Source organism: Bactrocera tryoni, chromosome 1, assembly GCF_016617805.1.
Source record: "Bactrocera tryoni isolate S06 chromosome 1, CSIRO_BtryS06_freeze2, whole genome shotgun sequence".
Lineage (NCBI taxonomy): Eukaryota > Metazoa > Arthropoda > Insecta > Diptera > Tephritidae > Bactrocera > Bactrocera tryoni.
In genome coordinates this window covers 25118648-25134695 of record NC_052499.1, presented here as the reverse complement: position 1 = coordinate 25134695, position 16048 = coordinate 25118648, and the positions used below count along the sequence as shown (strand labels likewise).

Genomic DNA, 16048 nt, shown 5'->3' with positions numbered 1-16048 from the left:
GAAATTTTTTACATACATACATATAAACCAAATATGTAGGAAAGCGTAAAAATTAGGAAAAATCATGTGTTATAAACAAGAATAATATTTTTTTTTTGCGAAAAACTTATGAACTAAATAAAGGCGTCTTTTTTGTGTGTTCAAAGAGTGCGACGTAAAAATTATTTATAAAAATAACAGTAAACTTATTAATAAAAAATGATTCTAAGCAAATATTTCTTTGCCAATTGAAAAGTGAGCTAACAAAATATACTAAAATACGCTAGTTAATATGTGGCAATTACAAACACAATTGTACAAATTCAGCTTAAATGCCTAAATCTTTTGTGCTACACACTAAAAGGCCATGCATGAACCAAACAACAACAATATAACAGTAACACGCAGAAACGCAGACCAAAAGGCGGAGCGAAACACAAGTTGCGACACTTTCAAGTAGCGGTATTTAATACGATGGACAATGCAGTTAGTAACGGAATTTCAAAGCACGCAGTATGCAGTTAGTATTTGTTGTTTTTATTATTATTATAATTATTGTTTTTCTTTTGGCATTGTAGTTGTACACATGATTATGATTTTTAGTTTGCGTGGAATATTTCGTGTATTTTGTGCTGATGATGAGGTAGAAACTTATAAAATTATGCAGCATTTCGCTATATCTTTCATTACTATATACATATATAAATGTGTGTATGTATGTATGTATGCATGTATTCACTATTAATGCTAACTTGATTTCGTCTTATTTCAGGTACATATACAAGTATTTTGAGTTCTTTCAATGCTAATTCGCGTATGTACTATTCTCAATGCTGCTAAGTGTTAAACTAAACTATGCCTGAGCCGAATGCATACAGTGCTTGATAAGATGGTCTTTGTCTTTTGCTGTGCTGGTGACTAACTTTAGGTGGTACGTGGCGGTTGGTGCGTCTTTGGTAATAATTGTGTTGCAAACAGTCAATCAGTTCTTACCATCATCACCGGCGCGTCCACCCACGATTGGTGTTGTACTATGCGGCGTGGTCGCTGTGCGTGATTGCTGTTCGTGTTGCAGCTGCTGCTGCTGTTGGCGCGACATTTTTGCTGCCGTTGCTGACAACTGCAAGGGGCGCTCATCGCCGCCAGCAGCAGCGCCACCGCTCATTATCGAGTTGATTTCCGGACTCATTAGCAGCGGTTCGAGTGGCAATTTCGCATTGCGTCGACAAGATGGCGACAGTGAGGACTGCGGTTGTGTTTGTGCACCTGTCGCCGATGATGAGATGGCGCCACTGTTGCTGCTACTGCTAACGCCATTCATATTGGCGTATGGATTACTGTTGCTTAGATGGTGTTGCTGATGTTGATGCAGTTGCTGGTTATGCGCAACGGCATTGTCGTTGTAGTGGGCCATCTTAGCGGGTCGTGGCTGCTGATTATTTGCCATGGGCGAAGTGCGTTTCACGCCGACTAAGCATTTATGGGTGAGCAAAAAAAAAATTGATTAGATTTCCAATTAATAGCTGAGTAGGGTTAGTCTAAAACGGCAAGTACTCACTTTCCACCTTATGGGGGGTGGCGTTGTTGTTGTGACCATGTGCCGCCTGTGCTTGATAGTGGTGCTGCTGGCCATGCGCATATTGCTGTTGCTGTTGTTGCTGCTGGTGAGGGTGTTGTTGGTGATGGTGTTGATTATGCATGTCGCTGGACACTGCGGCAGCCCGCCGTTGGCGCTCTTCATGTTCTTCCTTGTATTTGCGCGAGGCCATAACGTGATCCTGCAGTGAAGCTGCCAGACCTACGATGTGAAATGTGATATTTTTATATGTTGGCAAATAATTAAGTCGGAGAATGTTATAGTTAAACATTTATGTATATTATATATGTGTATATGTATCCCGAACATTTTATTTAAAATTATTTTTTGGCGTTTTTATCTCAAATAAGGATTGAAAAAAAATTTAATAAATAAAGATTTAATCCCAAAAATTAAAAATAACTTTGTAACCCCAAAACCCTAATTTAAAAATAAAAAATGTTTCATCGCAAGTTTATTATTGATAAAATAACAAATTGTTTTTTAATTTCTGACTTCAGCAAAATTTTGTGATTAAAAATTAGATTTTAAATGTTTAATTTCGATTTAAGTACCTAATTAGACTGTGATTACTAGAGAGAATGGAGATTTTTCGGAACAAAAAAAAAACACTATTTTAGTAGCTGAGAATTAAATTTGGTAGATGCATTTTTATCGTATAAAATTCTTTCAGTTCAATATTATAACTAATACCAAGTTCAAAAACCTCTTAAGTGCCTAATAATTCCCTTTCTAATAATTCCCACTCACCCTCCAATGGTGGATTGCTGCCGTTCAAACGATTCCCGCGTCCATTGTTGCGCTCCTTGCTGCTTGCCTTGTGCGAGTGTGTTTGATGATTGTGATGCTGCTGTTGCTGCTGCTGGTGTTGTTGGTGGTGCTGCTGCTGCTGATGTTGCTCATCATTGAAATACGCCTCGATGCAGCCCTTCATTTCGGCGCGTGGTAAGCTAACCGGCTGGTAGTCGCGACTGCGCGAGCCGCTTACTGCACCGCCAACATTACCGCTAGCAGCAAGACGGGCAGTCGTCGCTTCCCTACCATTGCTGCTGCCGCCACCCATCGTCATTTGCTGATAGAGTGAGGGGTTGTAGCCACCGCTACTGTTATTGACGCGACCACCATTAGGAGGCGCTGCCGTTGCTGTGCCACCAGTCGCAGTCTTGTGATTATATGCGACATGTCCCAGCGAAGACATATTGTGTGAGGACTGCGTTGGCGTTGCCGGCGGCGACTTTCGCCCACTGCCAGTGCCAATAGTGCGTGGCGACACGTCGACAGCGTTGCCTTGCACATGTGTGGGCGGCGTTTGCTCATCGAACACACGCACGTGCACGCGCTCGGGACGTTGCGCATTCGGATTAATTAGCAAACGATCGTGCGCGGCGCGGTCCATGTAATTGTTGGCACCCACGTTAGTGGCGCCGGTAATTGGCGGTGGGGCACCAACTGTGCTCATATTCACCGCCGCATTTATAATGCTCTGATGCGATATTTCAAGCGTACGCTCGATTTCACCATTCACCAGATCGCCAATGGTCTTTGTGGATAGCGGCAAGCCGGACATAGCGCCAGCAGGCGGCATTTGTTGATTAAGTTTTTCTTGTGAGAGGTGGCGACGAAGCGCCATCTTTGCCGGTGAAACTTGTGTATAATCTGGCTGTGATGAGTTTGAGCTTGGCCGGCTGGGTTGCGGCAACATTTGTTGGCCGCTACTGCCGCCACTGCCACTGTTCGTATGGTGTGGCGGCAACGGTTGCGAGACCGCGGATTCGCGACTATTGCTGCGCTCTAGCGACATTAGGCGATCGCGTGTCGGTGGGTAGTACATAATGGCCGAATCGGAGTTGGCCGAACTGGAACGTGGTGCGACCACCACTTCCTCGACGAGTTGTTCGCGACTGTTGGAACGTTGCGACGCATTCAATATGAGATTTTCTGCGGTAACGGTGGGCGCTTTGAATTCGAGCGGTGGCATTAGATGTTGGTGATTGGCGCTGGCGAGGTGTTGTGATGACGCGCTGCCCGCTGCAGCTGCTGCGGCAGCCATCATCATTGCTTGCTGATGTTGTTGTTGCTGCTGTGCAGCGTAATGTTCGAAGCTGGCTGCGCTTACAGAGCTGCGGCGGCGATGATGGAAGGCCAGATCGGCTGGTGAAGTGCCAGCACCCGCGGCCGAGCCGAAGTGTGCGTGTTGTTGTTGCTGGTGTTGTTGTTGTAAGTGTGTCATGTGTTGTTGTTGTTGCTGCTGCTGTAAGTGCGCATTATTCTGTTGTTGCTGGTACTTGGCAGCGCTGCCTTTATGGCTGCCAGTCGCAGCGGAAGACTGTTGCTTGCCGCCACCATATTTTCCGGCGCCAACACCGCTGCTGCCATATTGGCTGTTGCCAATGGACGGCGGTGGTGTTATTGGTGATATGGTGGTGGTAGCATTTAAATGTGTTGGGCCCTGAGTGGCAACGGTAATGAGGTTGCTCAGATTGTTTGGCGGCATGGCCTGTGGTGGTAGCGGCGGCAAATGATTATGATGTGGGTGTTGTTGGTGATGCATTTGCATTTGCTGGTGTGGGTGTGCCTGCTGATTTAGATTGTTCATAGAAGACGCTGACGCAGTATGTTTACTGCGTTTTGGCGCCGGCGATGATTGATGCGAACCCGGTTGTTGCGACACTAACGACTGTGTTGATGAGTGAAGGCTCAAGTCGTGGCCGGCTGATGAGCCGGGCATATGATGCGCGGCAGCTTTGCGATGTTCTTGATCCTCATTCAACGCAGAGGTGATGATACTCTTAAGGCGATCTTCGAAGTTGGCCACTTTAGGTGATTCCTGTATGCCACCGGAAGCAGCGGCGGACATTGACGACTTACGCGCGCCAGGCAACTCGCATTTCGGCAGTAAGCCGGCAACACCACGCAATCCGTTACCATTTACGGGAGAGGATTGCTGTTGCGGCTGCTGCTTATTGGCTGCTGTAGGCGCCGGCATCAGGTTACTGTCGGCCACATAAATAGACACCGACGGTAGGTGTTCGTTGCTCGAACTGCGCGCATGCTGTTTCTTCTTTGACGGTGTCGTCAGAACCTCATCATGATATTGCGCTATATTGTTATTGTTGAGATGCTGGTGGTGCGCTGTTGTCGGCAAGGCCAGTTGCTTGCCACTGGCAACGCCAGCACTGACCATAGCATTGGTGTATGCATTTCCTGTGCCAGTCGCGGCTGAAAATTTACCCGCTTCGATTTGACGCCCTGTCTCCAGTATCTTTTGTGCTAACACTTCTGGATTACTTTCCTCTATTTTGCCTACGTCCGGTACATCAGGCCACTCCTGCGAACGCGTACGATGATCGCGACTACGACGCGGTGTTTTTGATGTCGCGTTTGTCGCGGATTTACTTGGCGTTGTGGGTGCACTACTCGATACTGCACTACTGCCTGCCGACGCGCCACTTGTCGTCGTCAACTGCAGCGGTTGTGTGACGCCGCTTGCACCTGCCGATATCAGCGTGGCGGGCATCATTGTTGGCGCACTATTTGATACTGCTGCTGTGTTAGCTAATGTCATATTGGTGCCCTGCGCAAGTAGCGCTGCTGCTGTGCGCCGCTCTTCGGCTGCTTTCTCCAAGAGCGCCGCCTCTTTCTCAATACTTGACACTTGCGCGTATAACTTTTTACGTTGCGCCAATGTATTGGCGATCTCCTTCAGCACCAATTCGTGCGCAGCAGTTTCGCTCAGGTCAATTGCGTTGCCGCCATTCGGCAGCTCAACCTTGGTGCGTCCATTAGTGCCACAAGTCTTCTGATATTCCGGTAAATGCTGTAGGTGCTTCTTCAACAAACGTTTCTGCTCCAATTCACAGGTCGTCACTTGCGATTGGATTTTCTTTGCTATACCTTGCAACTCCTTATGTCGACCGACAATCTCTTTAGCCTTTGTGATCAGATCATTGGGAGAGGTGACATTGATGCCCAACTCATTCATGCGCGCCTTCAGCAACATTACGCTGTCATCGATCAGCACCTTGATCTGCTTGTCCAGCTGACTGGCGCGATTCTTAATGCGTTGTTTGCGCTCCTGTTCTAATTGTATTTGACGCTTAATGTTTGGCACAAACGATTTCGCCTTCATCTGCTCGATCATAGCCATGTATTGCGTACGGAAGACATCCAATAAAATTTGTAGCGCGTAAGGTGTATCCTGGGGCGCCTCCGGAATTTCCAGCTCCGTATGTGTCATATTGCGCGTGAGCAGTGACGTCAGCTGTTGATCCACACAGCCTGGCGCCGCTGGCAATTTTTTGCTCAACACCTCGTGCGACGTACTCAACAGCGTCTGCTTGTGCAGCACATCCAAACCAGCGATCTTTAAAGATTTGCGTCCGCGTGCACCCTTCTTCATGCGGCCTTTGCGACCGCGTGCCCCGCCACCACCACTACCAGCGCCACCATCCTCCTTCGACGAGGAGTCTTTGCTGTTCGCCGCAGCGGCTGCCATTGCGGCCTCTTGCGCTGCCGCCTCACGTGCAGCAGCTGCCGCTTCTCGTTGCGCTGCCGCTGCAGCTGCGCTCTTGCTGGCAATTGCCGCCTTGCGCGTAAGCTTTTTGCGCTTTTTCTGTGGAACGGTGCGTGCATTACGCGCCGTCGCCGTGACGGTATTTCTAAAGTTATTATTATTCTCCTCATCGTCGGATTGCGACGACTTGCCCTTCGAGCTGCTGCACCAGTCGGACCAGATTTTGCGTGTGGTCGGTCCGTTGGCGGTGCCACCGGTTGCGCTGCCATTTGCCACGTCGCCTTCAGCTTCGCTCTCTGTCGATGTGTCCATGTCCAAGTTGTTGCGTTGTGCTTGCTGCTGTTCACGTTGTTGTTGTTGATGTTGTTGATTTCTCGTAGTCTTGGACGTTGCAGCCGACGACGTCGTCGTTGTTGCCGTTGCGTTCGACTGTTGCGCGTGACTGCTGTTGTTACTGACATGCGCCGCCGGCGAATTGGTGCGTTGCGTGCTGTTGCTGCTGCTGCTGTTGTTGTGGGTTGTATTCGTGGACGACGAATTGGCGGCGGAGGAGTTTGAGTGCGTATTACTGTTGCTGTTGCTGTTGTTGTTGTTGTTATGATGATGATGGTTGTGGTGATTATTGAGCGCGTGATTATGCGCCTCACGTTTGGCACGATCGCGTGTGGTGCGTGTGGAGCCTTTAAAGAAAAGAGCAAAGAGAAACGGAATTGCAATTAGTAAAGGATTTCAGCATGGCGTCGATGGCAGGCGAAAGCGGACATAAATATCAATACGAAAAATGTACACGACATCGAAAAAAAGTTACGTTTGAGGGCGCGCAAGAAGGAGTAAAAAAAAAGATAACAAAAAATAGAATTAAAATAAAAAACATTACCAAAATGTCTTGAGAAAAATAGCAAAAATGAGTGGATGGATTTTTCATGAATTTCGAATGCAAAGAATTAGTTTGGTCTCGTGAGTGTTGCGTGAATTTGCTGAGTGTCCCGTGTGCATACTCGCAGATATGCTTGTGTACTTTCTTTTCTGCACAATTGATTGGTGTGTGGTGTACTTTTGGTATTAAACATATTTTTCGTTTTTATTTTTATAAACATTTTCGTAAAATTATTTTTTTCTACGCTTTTATTTTATTATTATTTTAGACGTTTTCCAACTAAATCTTTTCGTTTTTAGTTAATTTATATTTTATTTTGGTTAATTCGATTTCGTTTACTCCCTTATCGCTTGCTCGTACTTGTTCCGACAGTAGTATTAACCATTGAGGCAACCACTCTGTTGGATTTTTCATAATTATGGCGTTATTTTTACTTACCGACATGATCGTTTTCAGCACCTTTTTGAGTTTTTAAGCGTTGAAAATAACGCTCCAATATCGTACGATCGATCGTATGCAAATAGTACGATACTGGTTTACAGGTCCACGAGACCGAACCCTTTAGTGGTGGTATTTCGCTCACATGCATTATGGTGCCGATGTCGCTGAGGTTTCTGTGAATATAAAGAACAAAGAAAAATGAACAATTAGAGTTGTATTGAGTCGTATTGATAAAAGAACATTATTTTCAAGAACACGACGCCCTTGAATGCTCTCCTACAACATTTTGCTCTAATTGATGTACAACAGATCAATGACCTCTAAGAACCAGTGCTAAAGCTAAAAAATTATTGCTACTTCTTGAGCTTTAATCTCTTACTTTAAAACACCCAAAAGCTTTTATTTATAAACTAACAAACGAGTTTTAACACTTACCTATCGGTAATGCGGAAATTCAGCGGACAAAACGATTTCGAAGACACAATGCGTGCACCGTCACGTAAATCGGCGAAACGTTCCTTCAACTGATGATCCACATTCGGACCAAATGCGAAGTTATTTACGAACACCAACGACGATGAAGTAATTTTCTCGCGATGTTCATCGACCAAAAAATCGCCTTTTATCAACTTGTAATCGCAATAGCGTTTGCCGAACCACGCCATAAATTGACGAAAAAACATATCCATACGTTCGGCATAACGTGCGGGCGTATCGGCTTTTTCAATGCCCACGCATGCTTTGAGCGGAAATGAGCCAGCCATTTGTAATACCACCTGGCCCACACCGGAGCCGAGATCAATGAATGTGTCATCGTTTGTCACATTCACATGCTTGATCATCTGTTGGACGAGTTCGTATGAGGTTTCGCCATAGACTTCGGGCGAGAATGGTTCGTAATTGTTGAGTTTATCCGGATCGAGTACGGCAGCATTATAAACTAATTGCAGTATATGTCTGAGTAAGCTGGGATGAGCGAATTTATTAAGACGCTCAGCGGGCAGTGAAGTTCCTTTTTCCTATGTAGCAGAAAGAGGGAAATAGATAGATAAAGTATTAGTTTTAGTTTCAGAGTAAGTATTAAACTGCTATAAACAAGCGGACCTTACTTTTTTTATTTTACTGAGAGCAAACATATAATATTTTTACAACCATTAGTTTATAAATAACGGGAAAATGCTACTTTGGTAATTGTAGAACTATCTAAAAACTACAAAATCGGATTTAACCTACCTTTTAAATATAAACTATGTAAATGTATTTTAGTATCAAATATTTATAGCAAATATAAAAGATTATTTGAAAGAGTCTAACTTGGTAACCTATTTATCTTAGAGAGTAAACGACTTTTTATATCGAGTTTGGGAGTGATTACATTTTATATTATAAAGTATTTAGATTGTTAAGCAAAAAAATATTCAGAAAAAATTCGGACCTAACCAATTTTATTTTCAAAAACCTCCCAAATGAAGTGAAAAAAGTTCTATTTGAGAATTTCTCGGTATAAGGCTAATCGTAAAAGTTATAAAATACAAATATGACACTGAGTTCTTATATAAGTCTCAAGCTAAGGCAGCTGTAATAGTTATTCCGGATGGTGGTACTTAACCTAACATTTTACGACTTCTGACTTACTAACTGTAAGTACTATATCTTTTGTATTTATTCTCCTCGTTATTCGATTCCAATGAACAAACTCAAACATTATATAAAAATAGGAAGTTATATATAGCAGATATAACGAGTCTAACCTAAGTTTTGACGAGAAGCGCGTTCTAATTCAATATACTTGTATGTTGTAAACACTCTATGAACCATAAATAGGTACGTATGTAAATGTTTGCACTACTCACCAATGCAACAATACTGTCAACAGCCTTGTTGAATCGATCGACAAGATTTGTCATAGTCTTGTAGCAGGCAGTGTCAATTTGATTGAGATTAATCTCTTCGAATGCGGATGAGATGCTCGGCAATTCTTCGCACACGAATTTGATCGTGTCGATAATATCGATGCCATTGTCGTGCTTGTCCTGGCCGCTGCCAACTTGTAGGGGCCAAGCGAAGGTGATGACTTCGGAGGAGCCAGCAGGAGAACGCAACACCAAATCCTTGACTTGCGGTGTTGCCATATTGCGTTACTTTCGAGCGCTGCAATGTTGTAGTCGTTGGCGGCCGTCGCACAGCCAGCCAATCAGCTAGGCAACCAATGGGCAGTAATTGTTATGGTTGTTGTTATGATGATTTTGATGCTTTTTACGGTTAATTTTGTTTTCTATTTTATATTATATTGATTACGTTACAATGCGTTTTAGATGAGAGTGTATGTGTGTGAGAGTTGTACGAGCGGGCTGTTGGACTATTGGGCGTGCGGGCGTACGGGTGCGTTGGTACAGCGATGGGCGCGTGTCAGTCTACGGTGCCTGTCCTCAATTAACCACTCACGTTGTGAACTGCCTGCCAACTTGCCAATACCTGCACCGTCTACGACAATCAACACCAACGACAATACCGACGGCACACCGCCACCAACACCACCAAGAAGGCAATAATGTTGTCGGCGAGCACACAGCGTGGCGACAAAAAGCAAAGCGCTCCAGTTAAGATTGTTGTTGTTGTAAAGCGGCACACAGCGCTAAGATGCACCTGACGAGGAACAGGGTAACGCAGTGTCTCGGCTGCAGGTTAACTATTGCGCAGAGGATACAGTTGGTAGCGTGCGCATAGATGTGCTCGGAAAGTGCTCAGGGCCAGACGAAGTTATGATGTGTTTTGGTGGGTGGTGGTGTTTCAGCGTTTGCGCATACACGCTCGCGTTGGACTGGTGGAAATGGCGCTCACACGCTCTCTTTTGCTCTCACAAGGCTGTACTGTTGAACCTCAGCTCGGATGTTTTCGTTGCTGATCATGTGATCACCGATCGCTGACGAACGCTTGTGACACGCTCTACGGTGTAATGTGCTGATTTCTTATATTGTTGTTGTTTTGATGATCTTATCGTTGTAATTTGTACTTTTTTCTAACTTTTTACTTATTACACTTTTAAAACTAATTTTTTTGTTTTCACTTCATTTCATTTTCCTTACGATATAATTGTTTTTGTATGTATGTACGTGTATTATTTCCTCAATTTTTGGTGTGTTAACTCAATTATGCGTATATGTGTGTATGTGTGTGTGTACAGGTGTTTTTTTACTATTATATGGAATCGAGTGATTGGTGGTGGTGATATTGGGGATCTGCTTCGCTGGCTAATGCTAATGAGAGTAAAAAGTAAAACACACATTTAGAGGTTATATGCTTACAACAACAAAAAATAAAAATAAAAAAAAGATGGAAAATAGTTTATGAAAATTTCTGTTGCAGCGTCGTAACAACAACAACAGCAGTCATTAAGCTATGTAAGCTGTTTGGAATTAGATGAAAGAGGAGCGATCGTGTGTGGCATGATTCCCAGCGCTAAGGCGAGTATAAAACAATTTTTTAATAAGTCTAAATTCTAATTTAGCAGGCACAAGTATGGAAAGCGCACAAGGCCTTAATTTCGCTGTTTACATAATTTTGGAAAGTGACATATCTCTCGCCAAAAACTTCAAAAATTACTTTTTTAATTTATTTGTTGTTGGAAATCTACGTATTTGAATAAGCTAATAGACAAAGAAAGTGTATTATTCAAGTTTTATTGGTCTGCAAGAGAACTAGTACTGTTTTTATTTTTAGATAGAAGTTAAGCTGCGAAGATCAGTAATATTGTGACCAAATAGGAGCTTTTATCGACCGCTATTTTTATATTTTTAAAGGGAAAAAGTTTTCAAGATATCTTTATTAGCTGTAGATCATAATTTGCTTAGTTCTCTGTTTGTTTGCCGCTTAACAATACAAGGTCAAGACTGCTAATCGCTCGCTTTTCTCAAGCTAACACGCGCTCACTCTTTCCATCCTTCTCTTCAACTAAATTTTGGTGATTATCAGTAAGTGTGTAGTAACATTGGTCGTTCGTTCGGAGGATATTGATGAGCTTGAATGCTGATGATGACGATTTGACTTTGGCGGCAAATGAAGCAACAGCGCTGCTTTAATAAACAAGTCCTGTTTGTTACTTTAAACACGAAAATTTCTACTTTTTTTAAATTAATTTATTTTTATTAATTTTAACGCAATTAACAATTCTTTCTGGCGCTGTTTGGCATGCGTGTGTATGTGTAGGTGAATTTGCAACAATTTTTTCTGCACATTCAAATTTATTTAGCACAATATGATCGAGTTATGCGGAATTGATTTCAACTGTTTTTCATCTTCATTTCATTCATTTGCAATATTTTTAATGCGTTTTTACGAGAAGTACGAGTAATTGCAAAGTAGTCTGTAAAAGAAAGAAACAGAAAGGGTGAACATAAATAAATAAGGTATAAAATAATTTTTAGGAAATATATGCATGTTTTCATATGTATGTATGGATGTGATTTATGAAAGGTGGTAATATGAATAAAATATTTTATATGAATAAATACTGAGATATGAAGACAGAATAACAAGCGCAGAGAAGCTAATGAAAGTATGATGAAAGGACATATACAAGTGTGAGATAAGAAAAATGTGGTAAAATTTATATTTTCAATAAAAAATATGCATACGAGTATATACAAATTGCACAAAATTACTTAATACAAAAAAAAATATAGTATATGTATTATTTATGTAAAAAACGAAATAAAAAATTTAAAAAATTGAATAACATCTAAAAAAAATTGTCTAATAAAAATAGAAACCAAAGAAAAGAAATATAAAAGAGAGCAATAGTTTTTAAATAAAAAAAAATAAAATAAATAAAAAATATTTTGTTTGAAAAATATCAGTTATTATGCATAAAATTTAACTTCGACGCAGAAAAAGTACTAAGCGCTAATATTATACATATGTACATATGTAGGTACATATCGTCACCTGAAATGCAAAATAACGTAACATCACTTTTCGTAGGTTTACAGGCATAAACAATAAATGAAGGCTAACTTCGATATTAAACAAAAAAACACTCTGCTATATTTACATACTTTAGTGATGATACGTTATTTTGTTTAATGAAATAAAGCACTTGATGATACGTTTTTTTGAACTTTTAATATAGTTTGGGTATTTTTGATTGCAGAAGCTTAAAATTTGCGACACATATGTAATATGATGTGGTGAATCGTAATCAGTAAAAAACTCAATTTTGAATTTTTTGATGATACGTTATTTTGCATTTCAGATGACGATATACTATGTATTCTTATAAAATTTTAAATTCATAAAAATTCAAAAATTATTTTCATTAAAAAAGTATATTTTAAGATAATTTCATTACCAACTCTTAAGGGATTTTATACAGTTTTCAAAAAATCGATTTTTTTGTAATTTTATTTTCTTGATACATTTAAGAATATACACATCATATCGTTCCGGTGAATATTTTCGAAGTTATACGCAAATTTGAAAACGCGTTTTTCTTAAAAAGGTGTTTTCAAGTCGGTGACCAACAGTACTCGAAAACGGCTAAACCGATTAATCAAACCGATTAACTCAAATTTCAACATGAGCTTCTGAAATATATAAATTTAGTAACTAATATAAATTTTTTTAATCAATTGGTATTTTTTTTTTTTATACAATTTATGTAAGTCCGAAATTTAAGTCGAAAAACGATTTTTTTTTAGAAACCGTCATATTGTCAAACAATTTTATTTTGCTTATTTCTCCAATTTGTTTAATTAGATTTGACATTACTTTAATGAAATCTGTTTGTTTTTTTAATTTCAGAGGATCCAGTTCAGTGATATAGTGGTCACCGAGAGGAACTCCGAGAAGCTCAAGAAGCGATATAAAGTGAATATTAATATGATTGGTTAAACAATTCACTACAAAAATATCTTGCCTCAAAAGGTACATAAGTTCAAAATATTGAGCAACGAAAGCTCGAAAAAAGTGCAATTTAATCAACACACATAAGAACTCTTCAAAATTTAACTACTATCAGCATATTTAAATTTCATTAAACTTGCACGAAACATTTAATTTGTTCAATTTCGAATAATTACACATTACTCGAGGACCTCAAACACACAGCATTCAAATGTATTTATATTTATGCGTGTGGGCCGCCAGACATGAGACAAATAAATTAGCAATAAACGAATGGAAATAAATGAGTGACCGAGCACAAATGTCAAGCAAAATCCTCTGAATTACTGCTACGAGCCCAGACCAGACCAGACCAGGACAATGTACGCACACACACACTCACATAAGCTTACATAAGCCATTTCGAACGCACACAAATGATTGTTGTGGTGGAAAATTTTTGGAAATGAAAATGGAAAATATGCGAAGCAACATTGAGAGCTTACATGCATACATATGTACATATGTACACTAACTGTATATATGCATTAAGGTACATAATTTGGCCCATAGAGAGCAATTGATTGGGAGCAATGCGCCAACACTTAGAAATTCACAAAATAATATATGTACATACATACATATACATCACCAAAAACTGACTCATGACTGCACACATACTTATACATAGTATGTGTATATTTGTTATGCGCTTATAAATATATATGGCATTTCTATTGATTGATGCAGCATCATTAGTTATAAATACATACGCACACATGCATAGCAAAGTACATAGATTGCGTTAAATTTGCATAACTGCGTTTTGTTATGTATATTTGTATGACGCAAAGGTATGTACATATGTTCCATATGCATCCTAACTGCATGAGTACATACACATGTATGTATTTGGAAGTTTGATTACATCAGTATACACGAAATGCATAGCAACAGACCGAACTATCAAATACCTGGGTTGCAAAGCCAACGGAAAACATTATAATTTTGATTCTTCATATATGATACATAAGTATGTATTTATGTACATATGTATTTAAGCGAGTATATTAATATAACAAATCTAATGTCATTATTGGAATGCTTTTGCTGCCGAATTCCGAAGCGTTTAAATTCGATAATAATTTTAATGGCATAGCTAGGGCAAAGTACGTTTTGCATTGTGTATTATCACTGAAAATACTTTAAAGAACTTACAAAAATGCTTTAAAACAGCAAGTATGTAAAGCGGTTGACAGCTAATTAGAAACGCGACTTATTTTGAAGTAAATGAAATTATTTTAAAGAAATCACTTATTTTTACCGTTTTTCCACACATTTTATTGAAACTTACGTTAAACTTAAACTCTAATAGTAAACATTTTAATTAAAAATTCTTTTTTTTTTTTAAGATTTTACCAAAATGTGTGGAATCAACGATTTGAGTGCGACAACTAATTAGAAACGAAAATTTTTTATCAGCAAAAAATAGTGCTATTAAAAAATTTTTCTTACTTTCAGTTAGTATTTTGTTGCTTAACCCTTTCAGTTTACTTAATACTGCTTTTACTATTTGGGAAAAAAAGAAAAGAATTCTAACTTCACAATTACAGAGTGAATTTAATAGTGAATATGGGAACACAAACAATGCAAGACTTTTAGGAACAAAAATAGCGGTATATTAAAAATTTTTATCATCCTACTCATCAGCCACTTACAAAAAAGAGAGCGTTTCTAATTAGCAGTCAACAGCTGTATATTAGAAATATTTTTCAATACCAGTGCTTAATTACTTTGTAAAATTTTTTCGAAAAGTCTTCTAAATTCATTTTTTATCTTTAAATTTAGTTAGCAGGCATTACTGTTAGATTTTATAATTTAATTAATGGTTTAATTAATTATTTGATTCGTTTCCTTCCTTTGTTTTAAAGATAATTATATATATTATATAATATAAACATTAATTATTCAAGCACTAAAAAGTTTAATTAAGAATTGAGCACAAATTAAAAAAAACAGTACATAGCAGTACGAATGCTATTAAAATGAAAGTCAAATACCTTTAAAAAGCTAAAACTATTCGTTATAAATTAATTTTTACATTTCATAAACAACTTCGCTAATATATTATTATTTAACAAAACGCCTAATTATGGGCTATAATTAATTTTCTTATTGACGTGGAAAGCATAATGCTTGAAAGTAAAGTAATGTGAAAAGCAAAAGTGAAAGCCATTCAATTCCACTTTAAGCAGAAGAAGTAAACAAATGTAAAGGAATAGTGAACGTGTAAGGAAGAGCTAAGTTCGGGTGTAACCGAACACTTTTACACTCGCAACTTTCAGGGGTCAGAGACGGGAAATTTATTTTCGAATTGCAATAGTGTAACCGCACGGTTGGCTCATATTTTCGGTAAGGAGTTCGCAATAGGTACTGCAATTCACATAACCGGTATCTGGGAGCTTGAATAATTTTGAACCGACTTGGGCAATTTTTGGTCATAAGGGTGCACACCTCAAAGGCACTATTAGTGGAAAGTTTAAACGGATACATTGTTTGGCGCTTGATTTATATACTAGAAAGTGAAAGAACAGATGGAATTTAAAATTTTGTTGTACGGGAAGTAAGTGTGACTGTAGAGCGATTTCGCTCGTTTAAACACTGTAATGTAAGAATGTCAGGATAGTATTACCTACCAAATATGGTTTTTTGGGTTTTCACCATCGTCTTAATTTGCCCTCGTCTGTTATAAAGACCTTTA

The 16048-nt window shown here is 39.5% G+C and overlaps 1 protein-coding gene across 4 annotated transcripts in view; it reads right to left on the bottom strand.

Moving 5' to 3' along the window:
- LOC120772068 (histone-lysine N-methyltransferase, H3 lysine-79 specific) overlaps window positions 1-16048 on the bottom strand; it is a 122828-nt gene that overhangs the window by 5718 nt on the left and 101062 nt on the right. For 2 of the 4 annotated variants that reach the window (XM_040100458.1, XM_040100474.1), the window contains exons 3-9: window positions 11395-11770; window positions 9261-10664; window positions 7843-8426; window positions 7405-7580; window positions 2327-6769; window positions 1538-1777; window positions 973-1449 (exon numbers count right to left, since the gene is read on the bottom strand). In XM_040100458.1, coding sequence (XP_039956392.1) covers window positions 973-1449; window positions 1538-1777; window positions 2327-6769; window positions 7405-7580; window positions 7843-8426; window positions 9261-9539 — 6199 coding nt within the window. In that variant the 5' untranslated portion in view covers window positions 9540-10664; window positions 11395-11770. The remainder of the gene's footprint in view (window positions 1-972; window positions 1450-1537; window positions 1778-2326; window positions 6770-7404; window positions 7581-7842; window positions 8427-9260; window positions 10665-11394; window positions 11771-16048) is intronic. The other 2 variants (XM_040100465.1, XM_040100481.1) reach the window with 2 other exon arrangements.